The sequence below is a fragment of the Artibeus jamaicensis genome, unplaced genomic scaffold, assembly GCF_021234435.1.
Source record: "Artibeus jamaicensis isolate MK-2021 breed Jamaican fruit bat unplaced genomic scaffold, CSHL_Jam_final scaffold_804, whole genome shotgun sequence".
In the NCBI taxonomy this organism is placed as follows: Eukaryota; Metazoa; Chordata; class Mammalia; order Chiroptera; family Phyllostomidae; genus Artibeus; species Artibeus jamaicensis.
This window is the reverse complement of record NW_026522055.1, coordinates 1,650,921-1,666,313: the sequence shown is the minus strand read 5'-3', so window position 1 is coordinate 1,666,313 and position 15,393 is coordinate 1,650,921. Positions and strand designations below refer to the sequence as shown.

General features: G+C 55.8%; 1 protein-coding gene across 1 annotated transcript; it reads left to right on the top strand.

Annotated features, from left to right (window-relative positions):
• The first annotated feature begins 660 nt into the window (after window positions 1-660).
• Window positions 661-14,716, top strand: SYT3 (synaptotagmin 3). The gene is made up of 11 exons (XM_037148997.2): window positions 661-709; window positions 1,340-1,479; window positions 3,014-3,180; window positions 6,174-6,705; window positions 7,834-8,221; window positions 8,354-8,572; window positions 11,008-11,128; window positions 11,268-11,439; window positions 11,535-11,667; window positions 14,041-14,109; window positions 14,241-14,716. The coding sequence occupies exons 3-10, from the start codon at window positions 3,030-3,032 to the stop codon at window positions 14,104-14,106; spliced, it is 1,782 nt and encodes a 593-aa protein (XP_037004892.1). The 5' UTR covers window positions 661-709; window positions 1,340-1,479; window positions 3,014-3,029; the 3' UTR covers window positions 14,107-14,109; window positions 14,241-14,716.
• The last annotated feature ends 677 nt before the right edge of the window (window positions 14,717-15,393 follow it).

Here is a 15,393-nt window from a genome sequence, read left to right as displayed (position 1 = left end):
TAATACACTAGTTAACTGTTTCTTGCTGCTTTTAAGAAAGATTCATGATGCACCTACTTGGTGCCCATCTGTAGCGACCGATCCCTTCGGGATCTGGTTTACGGTCCAAATTTTGTTAATGCGGAAACGAGCTCAGAGCAAAGAGCGCAAGATGACAGAGCAGGAGCCAGCTCTGGCAGGATTCAAACCCGGGTGCTGCTGGCACCTCCGCGCAGGGCTGCGGCGCCCCCCTGCGGGCTCCGAGGCCCCGCCTCCCGTCCCACCTCCAGCCACCGAGCTCCGGAGACCTGGAGCCCGGGTCCCGGAGTTGGAGAGGGCGGGAGCAGTGGATTCCTGGATTTGATGGGGCGGGGGGGGGGGGGGGGGGGCTCCGTATCCGAGGTTCTGGGAGAAGCTAGGAGACTAGGGTCCCAGACTTCTCCGTTTGAGAGAAAAGGGGCCATGGATAGGGTCCCCTGATCCTGGGGGGGGGGGGGGGGGGGGGGGGTAGAGGTCAGGAAGAGCGCTGGGGGCTCTGACGCCTCGGTCCCGGGAAGTCTCCCTCCTTCCTCCCGGCAGCCGCGCGATTTCGGCTTAGAAGCCGCAGGTTCGGAGGGGGGAAAGGGGGGGTGCAGGGGAGGAGCGGCGGACCTGCGCCAGGGCGGGGGGAGGAGCCGAGCGCGCACCGCGGCGGGCGTGCGGGGCTGCTGCGGCGGCCGCGGCGGCTCCGGTGAGTCCGCTCCTCCCCCCCGCCCCCGGCCCCGGCCCCAGCCCCCGCCCCAGCCGGATCCTAGGGGGCAGCCGGGGCGCGTGGGGGCGGGGTAGTTGCAGAGGCGCGCCGATCTCGGGCCCGGGAGTGGGAGTGCTGCAGCGCTCACTGGCTGCCCCTGGGAAGGGCACGTGGCCCTGGAAGGGGGGGGTTCCCGAAACACCGGCGTGTACCCCAACCTCGCCCATCGATTCCCCTGGGCGTGGGGATCGTTTATCCACTCCACAGTCCCTAAAGACTTAGTATTCTGCGGCCGCTCCAGGTCCCAGACTTCATTCCTGTCCCCTGCAGGGCTTTGGGACCCCGGCATCTCTTAACCCCCCCCACCTCCAAAAAATTCCCATCCTTTCTGCAGCCGGGAGAGGCATTACGGACTTCAACTCCCGGGAGATTCTGCAGCTCTGGGCCTATAAAGTCGCTGCAGTGCGAGCGCAAGGCCTGCCGGGAATTGTAGTCTCAGAGCTTCGCGGGAGGTGGGGGCCCGGAGGTGGGAGGGGGTGGCTCGACCTCCCTGGGGTCGCCTGGGGTCGAGCAGCTCGCCCGCGTAGGACGAGATGTGAGGCTCAGACTGAGCTTTTTCTCCGGCCCCAGCCATCAGATCCGGCACCCCCTCTTACCACCTGGCGCGCGTGGGGGCGGGTCCACAGCCCCTTGTCCGCCCTCCAACCCCCATGGGCTGCCGCCAGCCGCCGCCTCGGCAGCCACCCAGGACACGACAGGGATAAGCGCAGGTGAGTCTGACCGTGCCTGACTCAGAGTCTTGGCCTTCTGCAGAGCCTCCATGCCACCTGTCCATCTGTCAGCCCTGATCTGTCTGTCCCGTTTCCCCTGCACTCTCCTTCCAGTCTTTCCCTGGCCCCACACCATGTGTCGCTATTTCCCCTCTCCCCACGTCCACCTCTTTCTCCTGGTCTCCTCTCATTGATGCTCCCCGCTTCCAACCTTTCGTCTGAGCCCCTGCCTGTGTGCCCAGCCCTCTGCTCTATCCTTTTGTCCATCTGTGATCTCTGGCCATTATCTGCCTGTCTTTCTTTCTGCCTCCCGTCCATTCTCCAGTCCACTGTTTCTCTCTCAGAGACATTGCTGTCCACCGTCTTGCCTGGCCCTCGTCACTGCCCCTTCGTCTGCCCATCTCTCACACTCCCATGAATTACACACCAGCCTGTTCTCTTCCGCTGTCCATTCCAAGTCTCGGTCCCTGACTTCTGTCTCTCCATCCCTCTCTGCTGAGCCCCAGTGTGCCCTTCCCATGATCTCTGTCTCCCCGCCCCTCGTCTCTCCCTCCCTCAACTTGGTCCCTTATCTCTGCCTCCTGCCGCTTCATCTCTCCCCAGCCACCAGCACACAGAACCGCCTGTTATTCCTCTGCCTCCACCCATCCCTCTCTCCCAGTTCTGTCCCCGTCTACTCCCCTCCGGTCTCCTTTCCATCCCTCGGACTCACCAAGCCCTTTCCCACCCTGGGCCATTGCTCATGCCGTTCCTGCTGCTTTGAATGCTTTTCCCCGCTCCAGCCCCACTGGCCAGCTCCATCTCGCCCTTGAGGTCGGCCTCCGAGACCACCCCGCACCCCTCCGCCACCCCATGACCACCCACCTCCCAGTTCCTTTGTGGAACATCCACCACTAATTTTTTAGAGCACTTCTTACAGTCTGAGAGTGTTTAGGTGTTTGTGTGTGACTGTGGATTTGTTTACTCTTTGTCACCTCTCCCTGGGTGGTGACACCAGGAACTCAAGGCATGCCTGGGGCTCGTTCCCTGCTCGATCTGCAGCCGCTGGCATAGCTCCTGCCATGGAGTTGGCGCTCCATGAATATTTGTTGAAAGCATGAATGATGCATGACCGTCCCCTTGTCTGTCCATCCCTAAATTCTATCCGGTCACCTATGCACCCCTGTGTCTCCTTGTCTGTCCTCACCCCTTTTTGGTGTCTCCTTAACCTCTGCCCCTTGTGGACTCCCCAGTCTCTTCCCCCTGGTCCATTTGTCCCTATTCTCTGCTCACGCCCATCTCTCTCCCTTTGTTTGTCCAGCCCCTGTTACTGTCTTCCTGCCTGTCCGCCCCTCATTTTTGTCCTCTTGTTCAGCGGCCCCTGATTTTCGTTCCTTTGTCCGTCCCTCCCTAACCTCCATCCCCTTGTCAACGCGCCCCCCCATCTCCGTCCCCTTGCCCATCCTTCCTTTTCTCTTTCTCTGTCCACTTTATCCACTCTCTGCCCCCCATCCCGTGCCCCACCTGCACCCTTGCCGGCCACTCCCAAACACAGGACCCCACCGGTCACCATGTCAGGAGACTATGAGGATGACCTCTGCCGACGGGCGCTCATTCTGGTCTCAGACCTCTGTGCGCGGGTCCGAGACGCGGACACCAGCGACAGGTGCCAGGAGTTCAACGACCTGCGAATTCGAGGCTATCCCCGGGGCCCAGATGCAGGTCAGCCTCCCGCCCCCCACCCCACCCGCTGCCGCCCCCAGCCCGCTGCCGCCCCCACAGCCAGGATTTTCAGAGATTCAGAGCAGATTTGTTCAGCTCTCTGGTCCCTGTGGAGCCGATCCCTCTTAGAGTCTTGCCTCCATCTTGCTTGCTGCTGGTCCCCCCAAATTCTGACCTAAGGAGAAGGACCTTGTGGTCCATTCAACCCCTGGCCTTTTGTCCTGTGGTCCTTCCCCATCCTGCACACTATTGCCCTGTATCTCCTACAGATATCTTTGTCCCTCTCACAGAAATGCTTAAAATCTCAGGCTCTTTTTAAAAAATATTTATTTTCTTTTTTTATTTTTAGAGAGAGGGGAAGGGAAGGAGAAAGAGAGGGAGAGAAACATCAGTGTGAGGTTGCCTCTCACATGGCCCCCACTGGGGACCTGGTCCACAACCCAGGCATGTGCCCTGGCTGGGAATCAAACCGAGACCCTTTGGTTCACAGCCCGCGCTCAATCCACTGAGCTACACCAGCCAGGGCAGAATCTCAGGTTCTTGAGTGAGACTGACCTGTCTGCGTTCAAATCCCAGCTCCTCCACCTCCTAACTGGATGGCTTTACGCAAGTGACTGTTCTGTGCCTCAGTTTCCTCACCTAGACAATGGAGATAAGGACAGTGACTACCTCGTGGGACAACAGAGAGACTCAAATGATAGAACACCTGTGAAGAGCTTAGAACAGGCTGGGCACACAGTGGTCACTTAACCAATATTGGGGTGTGTTTATGAAGCGTTCGCTGTGTCCCAGGCAACGTACGAGGTCCTTCACCTGTTTCATCCACACATCACAAGGACCCTTTGTGGTACATTTAATCCCCATTTCCAGTGAGAGAAACTGAGGCTCGAAAAAGGTGGATTGACTCACCCAGTTCGGAGCCAGCGGGATTCTGAGAGCTAGGAAATACTTTGAGGGCCATGTCTGGGTGAGGCGCCCTGCAGAAACACACTCCAGGAGGCTGAGTGACGGTCACACTTGCTGATCGCGGGGGCAAGGCTCGGCATCTGGCAGGGTGTCCAGGGGACAGGAACGAGGAGTGAGGCCTGAGAGCTGCAGTTGCATACTCAAAAGACCCCAAACCTGACCCCGGGCAGTCTAGTCCACCACTACAATGCAGGGATTCCCCAAACCATCCTCAGGTTCAGAGATTTCCCAGAAGGACTCGCAGAACTCAGAAAAGCTGTTGAACTCATGGTTACAGTTTCTTACAGCAAAACAAGGAGATTAAAGTCAACAAAGGGAACAGACCCATCAGGCGGGGTCCCGGAGAGAGCAGGTGCAAGCCGGGTCGGACCATGCTTCATTCGACCAGGACTGACACGTGACAACACGCACAGACCGTTACCCACCTGGGCTGCTCGCCCGAGCCTTGGCATCCAGGGCTTGTAACTGAGGCTCAGTCGCGTAGACACCGCTGGCTGTCCCTGTGGCTGACCTTGGTCTCCAGCCCCACCAGAAGTCAGCTGATACCAGGTGGCCCTAGACCTCCACCATCAATCACATTGTTGCACAGATTACCTGGCGTGACTCCAGGTTTCTCAGGTGGACAGAAACGGTCAGGCGGGTTGTCCCCCAGGCTTAGAGGTTCCCTCAAGGGCCCACCATTTTCTGGGCAGGGGGAACCCCTCCGCACACAGCCCCACGGCCTTGCCAACCCTGGGGCTCCCTAGCCCAGGCAGGAAGAATCTGGCAGAGTTCGAGGATTGATGCATTGACTTGCAGAGGATCTGGGTCAGGCTGACAGTGGGGAAAAAGGTGTCTGTTCATGTTTCTCCTCTTTTCTCTGTCTTGTCCTCCAAAACGACCCCCTTTGCTCAATTCTTCCCATGTTCCGAAGGCTGGAATGTCTTTTTTTTTTAAATTTTATTTCTTTTATTTTTAGAGAGAGGGGAAGGGAGGGAGAAAGAGAGGGAGAGAAACATCAATATGTGGTTGCCTCTTGCGAGCCCCCTACTGGGCACCTGGCCAGGCATGTGCTCTGACTGGGGATCGAACTGGTGACCTCTTGCTTCGCAGTCCAGGGCTCAATCCACTGAGCCACACCAGCCAGGGCCGTAGGTCTTTTTTGAGAAACTCCACTCCTGGTACCAATTACAGAATAAGCGAGAGCCTTTGGTTCAAGAACCGGGCTGTACTTGCATTTCTCGGGAAGGCACATCAGCACCTAGTAGACACTCAGAATGTGTTGGCTGTGGGAGTGGATACACGGGGCGCGGCCAGATTTTTTTGTAGTAAAAAGTCACGTTTGAGCTCCCACCTACTGGGACATGTTGAGGGATGGTAACATAATGGTGCAGAGCAGCGGGCTCTGGAACCAGGCACCCCTGGGAGGCAGGACTGATTTTTCTATCTGGCAAATGGGGAATATAAAGCTCAGAGTGGTTAAGATATTTTCCCAAGGCCACACAGCAAGCTGGGATTTGAACTTGAACTCTGACCTGCCTAACTGTGCCGTGCACTCTTTTCTCTTGGATATTCTGAGTATTTGGGGGGACTTTGCTAATGACAAAGAGAGGAAAATCTGGAGACGGGCTGCTGAGTTCAGACTCCAGATCTGCCATCCGCCGCAGCCTTGGACAAGTCGCTCAGCCTCTCTGTGCCTCAGTTTCCTCATCTTTAAAATGGTTACATAAAAAATACCCAGTTTTGCCCTGGCTGGTGTAGTGGAGGAGGGGAGGGGGGAGGAAATTGGTTTCCTGTTTTTAATACCCAGTTTTAATAAAAGAATCTTTCAAAAACATGAAAAATAAAAATACTGACTTTGTAGGGTCATGGAGTTTAAATATATATATATATATACACATACACATTGCTTTGGCCAATGCGCATCAAATACTAAAAGTTATTTTGTCAAAAATTATTTTTCAAAGCTTAGCTCTTCGGGGATGGCAGTGGGAAGATGCAGTGTGACTCCCGCCCTGACCCCTGACCTCTGTCCTCACTCTCCCCAGACATCTCCGTGAGCCTGCTGTCCGTCATCGTGACGTTCTGTGGCATCGTCCTGCTGGGCGTCTCCCTCTTCGTGTCCTGGAAGTTGTGCTGGGTGCCCTGGCGGGACAAGGGAGGCTCGGCCGTGGGCGGCGGCCCCCTGCGCAAAGACCTGGGCCCCGGGGTTGGGCTGGCGGGCCTGGTAGGCGGCGGTGGGCACCACCTGGGGGCTGGCCTGGGTGGCCATCCCCTGCTGGGGGGCCCGCATCACCATGCCCACACCGCCCACCACCCGCCTTTCTCGGAGTTGCTGGAGGCGGGCAGCCTGGGGGGCTCCGACCCCCCTGAGCCCTCCTACCTGGACATGGACTCGTATCCAGAGGCCGCGGCGGCGGCAGCCGCAGTCGCCGCCGGGGTCAAACCCAGCCAGACCTCTCCGGAGCTGCCCTCCGAGGGTGGGGCAGGCTCTGGACTGCTCCTGATGCCCCCCAGTGGTGGGGGCTTGCCCAGTGCCCAGTCCCATCAGCAGGTCACAAGCCTAGCGCCCACCACCAGGTGAGACCGGCTGCGGGGCTGGGGGTCCACTCGGAACGCCTGTTCCTCCTCTGTGTGTGTCTTCCGCCTGCGGCACTCCTGAGTCCCGGGGCAATAGCGGGCTTGAGGTGTGGACGCCTAGATTCTGGGGGTGAAGGAGGCTGGGGCTGCAGACTCAGGGTTCTGGGCGAGGAGGTGGCCTGAATGGGGAGGAAGAGGGGCGGTGGCTGGAGGCCTGTGCTCCTGGGTCCAAGAGAATAAGGAGGCTGGGAATAGGACTCCAAAGTCAGGAAGGTGGAGAGAATAAGGGTGAGCCCCGCGCACCCCGGGATCCTGAGGCAAAAGGCAGTGCACAAGGCCTGAGTGTTGGAAACACAAAGGTAAGCGAGCAGGCAGACCCCCGCCCTCACGTCGCTCACAGCCCACGAGGAGTGAGTCCCCAGGCCGGCTGTGTCGGTCCAGCCCGCCAGCCAGTGCTGCGCGCAGCCCGGGCAGTTCAGGGAACAGCCGCTGGGGGGTGTGCTGTGCCGCGCGAATTGCCCGCAGATTGATTTTCGGATGTTGAACCACCCTTGCGTCCCTGGGTTGCGGTCCCACTTTGTCCTGGTGTATAATCTTTTTCTTTCTTTTTTTAATTTTTATTTTATTTTTTAAATTTTACTTAATTTTATTTAGTTAGTTATTTTTCATAATCTTTTTCTTTTAAAAGCTTTATTTATTTCTAGAGAAGGGAGGGAGGGAGAGAGGGAGAGAAACGTCAATGTGTGGTTGCCTCTCACGCGCCCCCTACTGGGGACGTGGCGCGCAGCTCAGGCAGGTGCCCTGCCCGGGAATCGAACCTACCACCCTTTGCTTAGCAGCTCGGGCTCAATCCACTGAGCTACACCAGCCAGGGCCTGGTGTATAATCTTTTTCGTGTATGTGGAATGGGTCTGCAGCTAATATATATTTTTTAGAATGTTTGCATCTATGTACATCAGGAAGGTTGACCTGTAGTTTTCTTTTCAGAAATAGGATAGGCCAGGGAGATCTGGAGAAGGGCAGACAAGGGCTGAGGGGATCCACGCGGTGCGAGGCAGGGAGGAGTCTCCCAGGTCTTCAGAGGTCAGAGCCCCTCGCCACACCTTTGTCTCCCCCACCCCTCTGCAGGTACCCAGCCCTGCCCCGGCCCCTCACCCAGCAGACCCTGACCCCCCAGCCGGACCCCAGCAGTGAGGAGCGGCCGCCCGCCCTGCCCTTACCCCTGCCCGGCGGCGAAGAAAAGGCCAAGCTCATTGGACAGATCAAGCCGGAGCTGTACCAGGGGACTGGACTTGGCAGCTGGCGGGGCGGCGGGGGCCCGGGCTCAGGAGAGGCCGGCGCAGGCGCACCCTGCGGCCGCATCAGCTTTGCCCTGCGGTACCTCTACGGCTCCGACCAGCTGGTGGTGCGGATCCTGCAGGCCTTGGACCTCCCCGCCAAGGACTCCAACGGCTTCTCGGACCCCTATGTCAAGATCTACCTGCTGCCCGATCGCAAGAAGAAATTCCAGACCAAGGTCCGGGGTGGTAGGCTGGACTCTGGGTCCCACGGGGGAGGGGCTGGGGGCCTGGACTCCTGGGTCTGAGGGACGATGGGCCGGTGGGCATGCTGTCTGTCTGTCTGTCTGTCTGTCCCCACCGCCCCCCAGGTGCACAGAAAGACCCTGAACCCTGTGTTCAACGAGACATTTCAGTTCTCGGTGCCCCTGGCTGAGCTGGCCCAGCGCAAACTGCACTTCAGCGTCTACGACTTCGACCGCTTCTCGCGGCACGACCTCATCGGCCAGGTGGTGCTGGACAACCTCCTGGAGCTGGCGGAGCAGCCCCCCGACCGCCCGCTGTGGCGGGACATCGTGGAGGGCGGCTCGGTCAGTGGCCCCTGTGTCGCCCTTTGGTTTGCAGCCTCCGCTGCGCGGGACTTCATAACCTTCTCACTTCTTGACCTGGAGTTTTCTTTCTATCATTCTTTTTTTTTTTAACTGATTTGAGACAGAGAGAGAGAGAGAGAGACATAGATTTTGTTATTCCACGGACTTACACATTCCTTAGTGGATTCTGGATGTGTTCTTACTGGACATCAGACCTGAAACCTTGGTGTGTCGGGATGGTGCTCCAACCAAATGAGCTACCCGGCCAGGGCGGCCCCCGGCATTTTCTTTTAAATTTTATTTTCTTGCAAAACATTGCAAGTATACAAGAAAGACTAGAGAACTGACCCCCAGAGCCCTCCGCACTTGGTCAAATAGTCACATCGTGCCTGGGCCCCAAATTTCCCAAATTCTCACCCCGCACTGACATCTGATAAGCTGTAATAGATGCCCCAGTACCCACGAGGCAGCTTTATCAAAACTGCGTGCCACGACCCCGTGACTTCTGCCCTCTGACCTCAGCTTCCTGATCCTCCAACCTCCTGACCCCAGAATTCCAGCTTTTGTTTCTCCAACTTCCTTCCCCTTCCAATCTCCTGATTTTCCACTTCCCACGCCGCCCGAACCCCCAACTGTTCCGATCTCTGGTCATTCCACATTTCCAGCCCTTGACCTCCAAACTCTCTCGTTGAATCTCTAATCCGGCTTCTTCAGTCTCTGCCTGAATCCTCACGGCCTCACGCCCCCCCAGGCTTAGACGTTCTGGGATCCTGATGTCCTGCCACCCCCAACCCCCCAACTTTCAAATTGCGAGACCCACCGGCTCCTTTCCTCGTTTCTCCTGACCCTCACCTTCCGGAACCTCATTCTCCTGGGTGGCAGCCCCTCCTGCAGCCCCGCTCCCAGGTCCTTGGTGGGTGTCCAGACCCCGTCCTCCCTCAATTTCCATCTGGGGATTCCCAACATTTCAACTCGGCCAGTCTGGGGAGGCTGTGTGCGTCGGGGGGCCGGAGGGTGTTGCGGGTGAGCCCTGTCCTCATACCGGGAGAGGGCTGGCTGCCCACACGATGGCCGTGATCAAGGCTGTCTCCTTCTCTGAGCCTCAGTTTCCCCATATGTACAATGACGTAGTGGAACCAGTGCCGTGGCTTTGCCTGCGGTCGCCATCATGGGAGACTCCGTGGTCCACTGGCTCGGTCCAAGCCCCACCTCTGAGAGCCTTGTGCCTAGTTCCAGGATCCTCGTCCCCAGGTCCCCAACTGTGCCCCCTCTGCCTGTCATGACTCGAGTCAGTCCCGCACCCAGGCCCTCTCCCTGCATCCATCTTTTGTCTCCGCGTCTGTCCCTGCACATTTTCTCCCTCCCTCCTTATTACTCAGGGTCTTCCCCCATCATGTATTCATTCTCTCCTTCAACAACGGGGTTCTTTTTGCAGGTTGGGACCTGGGGACCTCGGACAGTCCTCCGGAGCTCCAGACCTAGGTTGTCACGCAGCTGGCTGTCCGGGGCCAGCCTTGGGAGGGACAGGAGGAGCACCTGCTCGGGGCTGCAGGGGCTCTGGGAACTTGTGGGGGGAGGTGACAGCTGAGTTGAGTCCTGAAGACTGAGGAGGGAACAGCCTGGGACAAGGGGAGGGAGTGAGCAGGGGGACCAGGGTCCGAGGCCTCCTCGGTTAGTGTGGTTGGGAAGCCAGGGGCCCCGCTGAGGCAGGAGAGCAGCCGGTTGTGGGTCCCGGCTAGCTCTGGCCCACTGCGTCTGTGTCTGTCTGTCTGTCCGTCAGCATGGGAGGCCCTGTCTCCTTTTAGCCTCACTCCGGCTCTGCCCTCCCTCACACTGACTTCTCTGTGTGTCTATTCTTGGTCTCCGGGGAGGTCTCTGTTTATCTCTTGGGGTTTCTGCACCTCCCTTCTCATTCCGGTCTATCTCTCAGGGTCTCCATGGCTCCCTGCCAAGTCTCTTGGTCCCCCTTTCTCTGCCCCTAGGGCTCTGTCACCTCCTCTGCAGGCGCCATTCCCCCCAGTGGTCCTGGGCCTCTGGGTCCCCATCTTACTGGGTCTCTGTCTTACTTGGAACCCTGAGAGTCTGTCTGGGTAACTGCTTCTCAGTGTTTTGGTCTCTCTCTCAGTCTTCTGTGTGTGTGTGTGTGTGTGTGTGTGTGTGTGTGTGTCTCCCGCTCCACCCCCCACCTCAGCTCCTGCTCTTGCCTCTTCCCATCTTCTTCCCTGCAGAACAAATAGGCTTTGACTGTGACAGGCAGCTGTGGCTGGGGAGTTACCAGGTCTGGCCCAGAGTCAGACTGTTAAGTGGATTGGAAACCTGAGCCCTGGATGGGTCACAGGGAGGAGAGCCCTGGGGGCTTCCGATGGGAGAGGAGTCCAGTAGAGATGGGGAGACAAAGGGAGGGCGAGTGGCAGAACCCCTTTCTCCAACTGCAGGAAAAGGCAGATCTTGGGGAGCTGAACTTTTCACTCTGCTACCTCCCCACGGCCGGGCGCCTCACCGTGACCATCATCAAAGCCTCTAACCTCAAAGCCATGGACCTCACTGGCTTCTCGGGTGGGTCTGAGGAGGCCCTGAGGTCTGAGGGAGGAGGGACTGGGGGAGAAAAGGCTGGGGACCCGGACCCTTGGGGGAAGGGGCAGGAAGGGTCCAAGGAAGGAAGCAGCCGTTCACTGCCCTCCCTGCCCAACCCCAGACCCCTACGTGAAGGCCTCTCTGATCAGCGAGGGGCGGCGGCTCAAGAAGCGGAAAACCTCCATCAAGAAGAACACGCTGAACCCCACCTACAACGAGGCGCTGGTGTTCGACGTGGCCCCCGAGAGCGTGGAGAACGTGGGACTCAGCATCGCCGTGGTGGACTATGATTGGTGAGGCGCGCGGCCTGGGGGCGCGAGCAGGAGCGGGGGCGGGTCGCCCCCTACCTACCTGGGTGCTCATGGCCCACAACCCACTCCACCCCTAGCATCGGGCACAACGAGGTGATCGGCGTGTGCCGCGTCGGCCCTGACGCCGCCGACCCCCACGGCCGCGAGCACTGGGCAGAGATGCTGGCCAACCCCCGCAAGCCCGTGGAGCACTGGCATCAGCTGGTGGAGGTGAGCGGGGCGCCATTCACCCAGCGTATCACGTCTCTTTGGATTTTGGAGTCAGATAGCCTAGGTTGGAAACCGTGCTCTACCGACTTGCTGTGTGACTTAGAACCAGTTGCTTGCCCTCTCTGTGCCTTAGTTTTCTCTGCTGGGAAATGGGGCTGTTAACAGCATCTATCGTTAGTACAGACGTGGGGATTCCGTGAGTAAATGCAGGAATAAGTGTCCGCCTCTTAGGAAGGTCTCTCAGCCCATGATTGTCTACTGTTCCTGTCATTTCTCACGACACTAAGGCCAAAATCAAGGGGGAAAACTGAGTGATAGGTTGGAGCAGCGCTGGGCTTTTTGTTTGTTTAAGCAGGGTGTAAAAATTTGTGGATTGTGGTTTACTGGATAAGGATCAACCGTTCTTTTTTATAAATGAAATATTTTTTTTATTTTTTAAACTTTTTTAAAGTTTATTTTATTTTATTTATTTATCTTTAGAAGGGAAGGGAAGGAGAGAAAGAGAGAAATATCAATGTATGGTTGCTTCTGGTGCATCCCCTGCTGGGAACCGGCCTGCAACCCAGGCATGTGCGCTGACTGGGAATCGAACTTCGATCTTTTGGTTCGCAGGCCCGTGCGCAGTCCACTGAGCTACACCAGCCAGGGCTTCAACCATTTTTTTTAATGAATAAGAAAAGAAAGTCACCTGGCTGGTGTAGCTCAGTGGATTGAGCGCCGGCCTACAAAGCAAAGGGTCATGGGTTTGATTCCCAGTCAGGGCACATGCCTGGGTTGTAGGCCAGATCCCCAGTAGGGGGCGTGTGAGAGGCAACCATACATTGATATTTCTTTCCCACTCTTTCTCTTTCCCCTCCCCTCTGTCTAAAAAGAAATACAATATAAAAACTAAATAAAATAAAAACAAAAATCATTTAAGGTAGTCACATGGTCCAGAGAAATTTTCAAACATGGCCATTGTCTCATTTGAAACCAAGAAAAACAAAGCTATCAGTTTTGTAAAAAAATTATTGTTGAATTTGCCGCCAGTAAAGCCAAGAAAGTAAAATTATACTAAATTCTATTTAGGGTATAAATAAGACATTTAAACTTCAAGTTAACGGGAAATGGGCTGGGATGGGAGTAAAAGACAAAAAATTATACATGAACAGCAATTATAATAAAATTTAAAAATAAAAGATAAAAAATTTTTTAATTTAAAAAAACTTCAAGTTATGTGGATTTAAACAGTTACTCTTCCTTTTTCACTATTGTTCAATTATTTTTAATGGCTTTTAAAAAATATTTTATTTATTTATCTTTAGAGGGGAAGGGAAGGAAAGAAGGAAAGAAATATCAATGTGTGGTTGCCTCTCGTGCGCCCCCTGCTGGGAACTGGCCTGCAACCCAGGCATGTGCCCTGACTGGGAATCGAACCACGGTTATTTGGTTCACAGGCCCACACTCAATCCACTGAGCTACACCAGCCAGGACTATTTTTCAATTATTTTAACTATAAAAATCAGGGTGCATATTTTTTAAATTTATTTCGGGTTCTGATAGGTCACCGGACTGGCCTTTATTAAGTTTTATATTTTGTTCATCGTGGGCTTTTTTTTTTTTCCATTAATTTTGATTTTTGAAAAACGTCACATTCCCATAGTATTTCTCTCGATTGCTGACTTGGGTTGAGTGTACCCTGCATTTTGGGCCCTGGGTGAAATGTCTCCTTTGCCTCACTCTAGTCCAGCCCTGCACTGGGCTTTTGTCCAGGGCCAGGGAGGGATTTCAGCAGCTGAGTGTGGACTCAGATTTGAGTTTTCAAAAGACTGTGTCTCTGCTTAGACCAACAGATGGCAGCTACTCCTTCCTTCTGGCACTCATTTTTCTCGTAACTCACTCATTCATTCATTCCACCGACTTCTCCAGAAGCCTCTGTTGGCTGTGCTCATCATACTGGGCATTGGTAGGGGCACAGAGAGAAGTTGAACCCTGGCTGAGTCTGGCCTTGACTCTGACGTTCAGGCAATAGTTCTGTGTGGCCTCGGGAGGTCATTTGATCCCTAGAGCTGGCCCTGCCCCCTCTCTGCTCACAGACCTCTTGTGGCTCCCTAGCCCCCAGGACAGAGTCTCAGCCCCGCTGAGGCCCTACACAGTCTGCCCGGTTCTCCCCTGTGGCCTCATGGCTCCTCACATTTCCAGTGACTATTTGGTGCCTCAGTTTTCCCATCTGTAGAACAGGATGGTCAATCCTTTTGCCCCGTCACTTCAGAGCTGAGTGAGGAAGAGCACTGTGAATGAGGAAAAACAGGATGGGTGCCTTGTTATGTTGATTATCGGTGATTGTTTTGCCTCTGCCCTTCACTCCCAAACCTTCTGGATTGTCCACTTCAGGAAAAGACTTTGACCAGCTTCACAAAAGGCAGCAAAGGATTGTCAGAGAAAGAGAACTCAGAGTGAGGGGTAAGGATCCTGGTTGAGAGGGAGGGGTCCGGGATCAGGACTCCTGGGTCTCTGGGCTGTGATGTAGCTCCGGCAGGTCATGGGCTCACCCCCTGCTATCACTGACATCTCCTCCCTGCCCGGCCCTGCAGGTCTGTCCTAGGCTGGGGATCGGACCAAGCCTCCTCAGGACCCCATCCCTTCCTGCCCGGACCGTGAATCCATCTCCTCGAAGCCATAACGTCCGAGCTGCGTGGTGCGGGGCGGTCCTGGGCCTGCCCATCCTTCTACCCCCAGAGGCGTGAGGGCAGGAGGCCGGCGGGCCCAGCTCCCTGTTTGGGGTGGGGGGCATTCAGTCTCCATTGTGTCTGTCTGTCCTTCCCTGGGGCTCCCCTTCCAGGCGAGGGGCCGTGCATGTCTGGGGGACCCCAGCCCCCAAAACCCTCCGTCTGTCTGTCTGTCTGTTTGCTGTTTGTTCAAGACTTGGTGTCTGACCCCCGTTCTCACTGTGAATGTCCGTGGACCAATCCTCTGTGCTCCCCCAGATACAGATGACCCACACCTGTGTCTGCCCCTGCGTGTGGCCAGTCCACCCACTGCTGCTGCTGTTCACCCCAGAATAAACACACATGGGTCTCACTTCCTCTGGGGCTCCTGTCCTCTCTGGAACCCAGCCACTGGGTGAGAACAGCCTGGTTCTGGGTTCAGACAAATGTTTCATCCGCTGGCTGGATAGCCTTTGGCAACTTGATTGATCTATTTAAGCCTTAATTTGTAAATGTGACATTGGTCAAGACCACTAAGGACATAAAATGCAACCCAAACTACCATGACCACAAGGAGAACTTGTGGATTTGGCAAGTTCTGAGCATATATAAGGATTTCAGGCATGGTTGGATCCAGGTGTTCAAGTGCCTCTCCTTAGCTCTTTATTGGCTTTATTTTCCAAGCAGGTTTTTGCAATGGCAATAAGACAGCCATTTGGAGCTTCGGGCTTATAATGCTGTATCTGTTATGATGCCTTCAGCTGCATTTCTGACAGAAAGAGCTGAAATGACAGAGATTGCTTTTGCTCAAATAACACATCTTTCAAAGACACGGAGTCCCAGGGTTAGTTCCATTGGAGTGGGTTGGCCTCTCTGAGAGTCGGTTTGCCTTCCCCTCAGGAGTACACACAGTACACGCTAGCACCATGCATTCTGTTCTCACACAGTGACATCTAGAACGGACATGCGGGCAGGGGCCTCCCCTTTTCTGTTTGTCTCTTTTTCTCCCCAGAAGGGTTCTCCTTACTTCTCGTTTGCC

What these genes read in the sequence shown, in the direction of transcription:
- SYT3 (XM_037148997.2), top strand. Translation starts at nt 3,030, where the DNA reads ATGTCAGGAGACTATGAGGATGACCTCTGCCGACGGGCGCTCATTCTG. An exon ending in AGAAGAAATTCCAGACCAAG is followed by an intron (nt 8,222 to 8,353) that starts GTCCGGGGTGGT and finishes ACCGCCCCCCAG; the next exon opens with GTGCACAGAAAGACCCTGAA. An exon ending in ACTGGCATCAGCTGGTGGAG is followed by an intron (nt 11,668 to 14,040) that starts GTGAGCGGGGCG and finishes TGTCCACTTCAG; the next exon opens with GAAAAGACTTTGACCAGCTT.